Below are 8,171 nucleotides of genomic sequence, written 5' to 3' on the forward strand. Positions count from 1 at the left end.
CAGTCAGCAGAAAGACAATACATGATTACCATCGCACAATTTTCCAAGGCACATGTGAAATTTGTTATTCTCAGGAATCCACTGAGCTTTATGGCTTCAAGCTAATTAGATTTACCCCCTTGATCATCCGTCTAGTACATCATGGCTAGAATGTCGATTCCAACAGCACAGGCAGAAGCCGTCATATCAAGGGTTGCTCTTTGGGAGGAGTAACTAATCAGTTCCATTCCTCTGTACTTATCCCAGACCCCTGCAATTTTACTTCTTTAAACCTATACAGCTGCACATGTATTTTTCATTGTATTAACACAGCGAGGAATTTGCAATACATTGTGTTGATCTGCCCTGAATAAGAAATGGTTGTCAGTGCATGTAAATATTGTAAATAACATAAAATCAGGCACACCTTTCTTAGTGATGGAAAATGTCAATCTTTCAGTTGAGAGTTCCAACTTAAAACCCATAATCTTAATAGATCATACACATTCAGACATGTTAATAATTGAATTTTATATTCATAGAAAATTAAAAACATAAAATATCAGGGATAAATGAATGGATAAAGCATCATACCATGTCTCAGCACCATATTACCATAACATCTACAATTGATACATTGCACGCTGAGCATTAGCACTACCGTACCATTACATTATTATAAAGAGCTCTTTTTGACAATTTAAAACTTGTGTTTCTTAAAGCTGATGCTGTCGTATACTTTGAATCATATAATCAACCAAACAGATGTGCACATTAGATTATATCTGATTATTTGCTATCTATTTCATGCTTCAAGGTACGTTACAATAATAAAAGCATAAATTCACGTGTCATATTGTGATCAAACACATTTTGATGTTTCATGTATGGCTTAAATGATACCATAACGAGACCAGTTCTAAAATATTGTCACACTTTGGATTGGCTGACACTATACTGTCAAGCAGAGCATTATGTCAGAATGTTTGTTTTAGAAATGTAGCAGAATCTCCTAAATAAAGACCCTACCCACCATTGTCTTTATAATTTCAAACTCTGCTTGATGCCAATTTAACTTATGTTGTTTAATTTGTTTAATTATATTAAAAAACACCAAGATTTTGTTCTCTTGGTGATAATGAATTTGAAACTGTTTTGTATAATTACTTCTTAGCACCCTTCCAGGTCTCAGCTGTAGTTTATGCCAAAACAATATATTCTATGGTTAGTCAGTGAATACATTAATACTTTCTCCTCACTGTCTTAATGCGCACACTTCTTATAGCATGTATACACACTTGTTATCAGCACCAAATGTAGGATGATGTACTCAGTGACTGATATAAAAACAATAGAACTCTCCACAATTTTCCATATATTAATCATATTGATTAAAAATTATCGATTGTGTGCATTCTTATTTAATTTGTACAATTGTGGCAAATCGTATCCCCCAGTGGAAACACAAATTTACAAAATTAACGTATAATAGTAATACCTCTAGCTCAGTTCCGAGACTATTTGATGTATTATATGGGATGTAGGTTTGTGAAAGAAATGTCATCCATATATTCACACTACCCTGGTTTTTTCCATGACCCGATGAATTATTCCATATCAAATGCATTTAATTCCCTTTTGAAAACTTCTGAATCTGCTTCTAACATTATTTCAGGTGATGCATTCCATGGTTGTGCTTCTCCATATGCCCACATAAAACAAGAAATAACTCTTTGTAGGAAAATTGCCGTGTAAACAAATATAGTCCCAGAACTACCAGATACAAGCTAATCAACCCCTCTTCAAATATGCCCCTGCTTTGGGAATTTGGACATTGTTTCTCCACAAGTCTGATTTATTGTCATTGTACAAGCCTTGACCTTTACAGCACAAGCCACATACATTAAACGATGACAATAGACAAAAAAACAAAAAAAAGACGTTTTGTTTTATTTTTAACTCTGTGTATGTGGGGGGGGGGGGGGGGGGGTGGTGGGGGGGTGGGGGAAACCTTTTTTCTAATCTCCTCCTCAACGGAGATGCGACCTTTACCGTGTCGTATCTCCGTTTCGCGCTACGGCCTAACATCGTGGAGTCGGCGGCCTCCAGCTGGGATCGACCTTGAAGACTCCGGTCGCAGGGCCTGGACTTACCATCTCGGAGGCTTCGGCCGTGGGCCCTGCAGACCGCAACGTCGGGAGTTCGCAGATCCCTGGCTGGCGACCGGTTTTTGGGAGCTCCAGCCGTAGCAGCTTCAACCGCCCCAAAGCGTGAGGTACGATCGACCCGCTCGCAGGCCCTTCATCGCCCTGCGTGGCTCGGCCGCGGCACTTTCCATCGCCCGGTGGGGGCTCAGGACTTTCATCGGCCTGCTCGGCTCGGCCCTGGGACTTTCCATCGCCCGGTGGGGGCTCAGGACTTTCATCGGCCTGCTCGGCTCGGCCCTGGGACTTTCCATCGCCCGGTGGGGGCTTCAAAAAGTTGGGAGCCTCGATCACCTTGTGGCACCACGGGAGAAGAATGAGGAGGAGATAAGACTTTTCTTTGCCTTCCATCACAGTGAGGGTGTGCCTAGAGCAATCACTGTGATGGCTGTTTGTGTAAAAATTGTATCTGTGTGTCCTGTGCTTTTTGTTGTCTACTGCCGGACCCTGACGTGAGAGGACGCTGGCGCTGTTTATTCGCCGCTTCTCCGTTAGGATAGTTTGTCTGTTTGTTTTTATGTTATGATTGTTCTTGTAAAGCGCTTTGAGCTCCCGATAAGGCGCTATATAAAATAAATGCTTATTATTATTATTATTATTATATACCAAAATCTGCTCCATTAGCCTTTCTGCAAGCAGCATAGTGATAGGAAGTATCATTTGGGGTGTTATCAAGTGGCACAAAGTGCTGCCATAACTCAGCGGGTCAAGCAGCATCTCTGGAGAACATGGATAAGTGATGTTTTGGGTCAGGACCGTTCTTCAGTCTGAAGAATTTCCTGACCTGAAACCAGGCATGTGAATTTTTCTGCGTTTCGTGGATTTCTGTGTTTTTAAAATCCATTTTCCGCGCTTTTTGCATGATTTCCGCGTTTTTCATTTTGCCAAATAAACAGAGAAATCGGATCGAAAAAAAGAAAGAAAGAAAAAAAAAACGATGTATAGACTTGTAATGAACACTAGGGTTCTGCTAGAGGTCGCTAGGGGTTCCGCGAGAAATCCCCCGTGCCCTGGAAGTCTCCCCGAAAAAGTGGCACCTAGGCTGGGCAAGGCAGATAATCTCAACCTCATCGAGACTTCCACGGCCGATTGGTGGGTTGAACTTGCAACCTGCGGCCGGGGCTCTGGAACTCCAGTCCAGCTGGAGCCAGCAAATCTATCCCCATAGCCGACTTCCTTGGCCTGCTGGATAAACCAGCAAAGCTCTGGAAACAAGAATGCCAGAAAATCAGTGGTAGAACTGTAATGAGTAAATATTAAATTTAAGTGCAAGATTATATAACTAAATTAATTAAGACAGGGTTAAAATATAAAACACAGCAGAAAAGCCAATTACCACCTTTTTGGGCTGATTATCAATTAATGTGCAAATTTACTTCAAAATGTTATTAGTGTACAGTGACATATTCACATTAGTTTGTTTTTACTTTGAAATGCACTAAAAGAGGCTTAAATTTTCAACATTTTCCCATTTTTGTACCCCCGTTTTACACCTCACGCAAGCGCTCGGCTCTTTTTTTTTTACCTCACTCACATGCCTGTGAAACGTCATCTATCCATCTTCTCTAGAGATGCTGCTTGACCAGCTGAGTTATCCCAGCCCTTGGTGTCCTTTTGTGTAAATCAGCATCTGCAATTTCTTGTTTCTATGTGTCATCGAATGGCACTTACTCAACAATGACGTGTGCACTGTTGTTCAGTTTTGATGTTCCCTGCATCATTTGTAAACAGATGTTATCTCAGTCTTGGTCCAAGCACGGATGCAAGCTGAATGCCTGAGGTGTGGTGAAAGTGACAGCTCTGGGTTTCATCCTTGGCTATCTCTGATTTCAGGTTCAAAATAATTTCTATGCACCTCAGATTAAAAGCCAACCTCCACTTGAATAATATGCCTTTCTATCTATGTTCATTGGGTTTCAGTCTTTATAATGTTGAAGTACTTTCTTTACATGCCATTTAATGCATGACTTGCAAGTAAGATTCCGTCTCTAAAATTGATAATGTGCAACGTACTTATACACCTGTGAAGGAAATGGTGTTTGCTATTTTGGTTCAGAAAAATTTCTATCATATGTCCAAAACTAACTCTGCAATTGATTTTATTTTGTCTCTTTTGGCCAGGTGATAATAAGCTGCTTGGAGATTTGCTAGTTTTGGCAGGCGCCACATTATATGGCATTTCCAATGTTTGTGAGGAATTTATTGTGAAGAATTTGAGCCGGGTGGAGTTTCTAGGAATGATTGGGCTGTTTGGCTCTTTCTTCAGCGGCATACAGCTGTGAGTATTTTTTCTCATTCTTTAAAAATATGATTATCAAATTAACTATCCAAATGGTGTGATTGATCTACGAGAATGTAATTGTTGACCTTTAGCCTAATAACCATCATTGTACTTCAAAGCAATTCACATGAGGGGGTGATTTTCTAACTTTGTGGCATGTTGCCTACTTGAATATCTGATGTGTGTTCCCAGTAATCAACGTTTCAACGTTTCTGCCACAAAGTACTGGAAAATTGTTCCGTTTTTTTAGCATTAGAACATTTTTGTGCTCAACTTGATGGATTTCATAATATTTTGATCTTTTGTGGCCCACTGTCGAACCATTTTATTCTTAGAAATGGCATTTAATGTGAATTTATGCCAATACCTAATCTCATACATATCTGAGCCTTTTTCAGTTTAAAATGGTAGGCTTGAGGGTGGATAAATCTGCCTTGATGCATTTGACTCGCTGCTTGCATTTCTAAATGAAAAGGTAAATTCTGCTCCAGCACCTACTAATCAAGGTGGTCATTGCAATGAAATATTGAAGGTGTCACATTTGCCATGTATTGCCTTTCAGATGTGATGCTAAACAAACTGTGCTGCAAGGTGGTAATAATCTACCACATACTGTGGTCATTATTTATTTCAAAGTCGACATAAAAAAAAAATCTCTGCCTGGATATTGGACCATTTTTAGACAAGAGTGAGTGACACTTGAGTGAGGTAATGCCAGTGCAAGTTGGATTTTATGTTTTTACTTTGTCATTACTCCAAAACTGTTCCCGCAGTTTTGAGCACATAATACCACCCTTACCTTGATAATGGGCAGTTCGCAATAATTAGTAGCTGACCCATTCCTTCAATAATGGACATCAGGGTTCTAGCACTTACAGGGCTTCTCACCTCAAGCTGCGGCAGTGCTATGAGTGGGTGTGCTGCTGTTTCTCTTGAAATGTCCACTCAGGCCACAACACGTCTCGTTTATGGATAAAGATGAGCCCAAGCCTATGAATGAAGTCGGGGGGGGGGGGGGGGGGGGGGGGGGGGGGGGGGGAGCAGATCGCATATGCTTGGGTGGCTGATAGACCTTACTAAGAAAAAATGAAACATAAGCAGCAGGAAGTGAGTGCAGAAGTTGCTGTCTCCAGAGATTCTGGTTCTGTTTGCAGGGACATTGCAGGACACACTTCCACATCTTCACTGGCCATGTCATCAAATGGAAAGTTGGGAAATCCTACAGACCGTGATTGTGGTTTGGGCAAGAAACTACTTTAGCTTGGAGGGAGCTTTGGGTTCATCCTGTCCCAGAGCACAGCTGCAAAGGCATTTGCACCCTGGCTCCAGGTATTCTCATCTTTTTACTTGGAAGCTTTCACAAAGCTTGAGAAAACTAACTTACATCGGCAAAAATTAATAGCTTTGCTAAGACGCAAAGGTACAAACATTTCTTAAAATGGATTATTGAAAGTGAATCAATCACTAACCTCCCTGATCTGTTTTTACATTAATTAGGAATAGCAGATTTGGAGGAGTTTTGATGTTTTACAATCTTAACTTAAATTTTAAAAGGGAGAGGGGAGGGGGTATGGGGTATGGAAGGGGCAAGAGAGGGGATGGGACAGGGGAGGAGGTATGGGAGGGGGGAGGGGGTGTTAATGGGTGAGAGGGAGGGGGGTGGAGGATGGAAGGCAGAGAGAGGGTGGGTATGGGAGGCAGGAAGAGGGATGGAGGGGGTATGAGAGGGGGGAGAGGGTGGGTATGAGGGGGGGGGGGGTGGGTATGAGAGGGGGGGAGAGGATGGGTATGAGAGGGGGAGAGGGTGGGTATGAGAGGGGGAGAGGGTGGGTATAAGAGGGAGGAGAGGGTGGATATGAGAAGGAGAGGGTGGGTATGAGAGGGGGGAGAGGGTGGATATGAGAGGGGGGAGGAGGGCTATTCTAAAAGTGAAGAATGATAGTCCCTGAAGACAAGGATCAACTCTTGGGCACAGGTATCATGGAATGAAGCATCTGTATAAAGATGCACTGAGAATTAAGACAAAATTGCTCTTTTCATATTTAATACAATTACAAAATCTCTTGGTATTCTGATGCAAATTCAGTTGTTGGTGATAATTTAGAACCTGTTCTGATAGAAATACCCAGTGATCTGTGCCATGTTAATCTCTTACACTTCTCTCTGGAGAAAGAATTGAAATAACTAAAATGAATGTTCTTTCCAGCCTAAATTACTTATGGGCCTCCTTATGGCACTCAGCACCCTCCAGTCTGTTTTAAAGCGATGAAAGAAGTTAAACATTTCTTTGTGGAATGGAGAAATCTAAAATTAATCTGAATAAATAAATGGCCCATACAATTTGTTGGGGCTTCTCGATTGTAACTTGTGCAGTCGGGCAGACTAGTTGTCACTTGGTAGAGTTTTCAGATCACTTTACAAATCAAGTAGAAACATAGAAAAAATAGGTGCAGGGGTAGGCCATTTGGCCTCTCGAGCCAGCATTGCTATGCAATATCATCATGGCTGATGATCTAAAATCAGTATCCCGTTCCTGCTTTTTCCCCATATCCCTTGATTCCTTTTGCCCTAAGAGCTAAATCTAACTCCCTCTTGAGTACTAAGGGATTAAATAGACAGGGTCACCAGGTTTTAATTCATCAGGTATGAAACCTTTTTTTTGATGGGTCTCCTGACTTTCAGTCGGATGAAGGGGTCTCGTCCCGAAACATCACCTATTCCTTTTATCAAGAAATTCTGCTTCACCCGCTGAGTTACTCCAGCATTTTGTGTCTATCTTTGGTGTAAACCAGCATCTGCAGTTCCTTCTTACCCATTTTTAAAAATACATTCTTGATGTATAATTGTCCATTTATTGTATTCAACTCTCCATCCCTATTCACCTGCAGTAGTTGCTGCAATGCAACTCCTATCTTAAATTAATGACCTCTTGGTTTCAGGCTAATGACTGGAATGGAAGTTATCGTTGTTTTCTCTTTTAGCATTGACGGAACCCATTGTAATGCAGTTAAGGAGCAAGTTGTTCCAGCCGTCACAAAGCAAATAAAGCATCCCTATTAAAGGAAAGTTACCCGGCATTACCGCTCGTCTTGTAGGTTCCTGTTATTAAGCCCTAGTTGGCATTCTTGTAGAGTGGCATAAGTGTCAGCATGGATGAAGCATTGGTGAAGTGGGCCAGTTTCCCGTTAATCTATGGTGTGCCAATTAAAATAATCCTTGAACAATTTAATTGGAATATGGCCCTCAATAAAAAAGTTAATTAACCAGGTTCAGTGAACCTTTTCTTCAACATTTTCTCTTTTTATTCCATCCTCATTCAAGACATTAATGGATGTGAGACTTCAGAGATTGAACGATATCGTTGAATTGAACTACTGTAGTAACACCATGTAAAATGGATTTTCATTAATTTTTATTACATTGCACAAAACAGGACAGTAGAGTGGATTGTAAGTATTTTGGACTAAATATTTTTGAAATGACTACACAGATGTTAAAAATGTATATGCTAACCTTTGATGAGCAAGGCCTAAAATTATTAAATTTCTATTGCCTCTACTTGAATGATGGATGGAGAGTTGCTCTGGAAGCTTTACACCATAAATTGCAAATAATCTTGCTGTATCAAATGGGTGGGCACAGTGGCGCAGCGGCAGAGTTGCAGCCTTATGGCACCAGAGGCCAGGGTTCGATCCTGACTAAAGGTG

General features: G+C 41.1%; 1 protein-coding gene across 1 annotated transcript in view; it reads left to right on the forward strand.

Annotated features, from left to right (window-relative positions):
• slc35f1 (solute carrier family 35 member F1) overlaps positions 1–7,807 on the forward strand; it is a 146,978-nt gene extending 139,171 nt beyond the window's left edge. The window contains exons 5-6 of the mRNA XM_078400187.1: positions 4,305–4,461; positions 7,786–7,807. Coding sequence (XP_078256313.1) covers positions 4,305–4,461; positions 7,786–7,792 — 164 coding nt within the window. The 3' untranslated portion in view covers positions 7,793–7,807. The remainder of the gene's footprint in view (positions 1–4,304; positions 4,462–7,785) is intronic.
• The last annotated feature ends 364 nt before the right edge of the window (positions 7,808–8,171 follow it).

Source organism: Rhinoraja longicauda, chromosome 5 (genome assembly GCF_053455715.1).
Source record: "Rhinoraja longicauda isolate Sanriku21f chromosome 5, sRhiLon1.1, whole genome shotgun sequence".
In the NCBI taxonomy this organism is placed as follows: domain Eukaryota; kingdom Metazoa; phylum Chordata; class Chondrichthyes; order Rajiformes; family Arhynchobatidae; genus Rhinoraja; species Rhinoraja longicauda.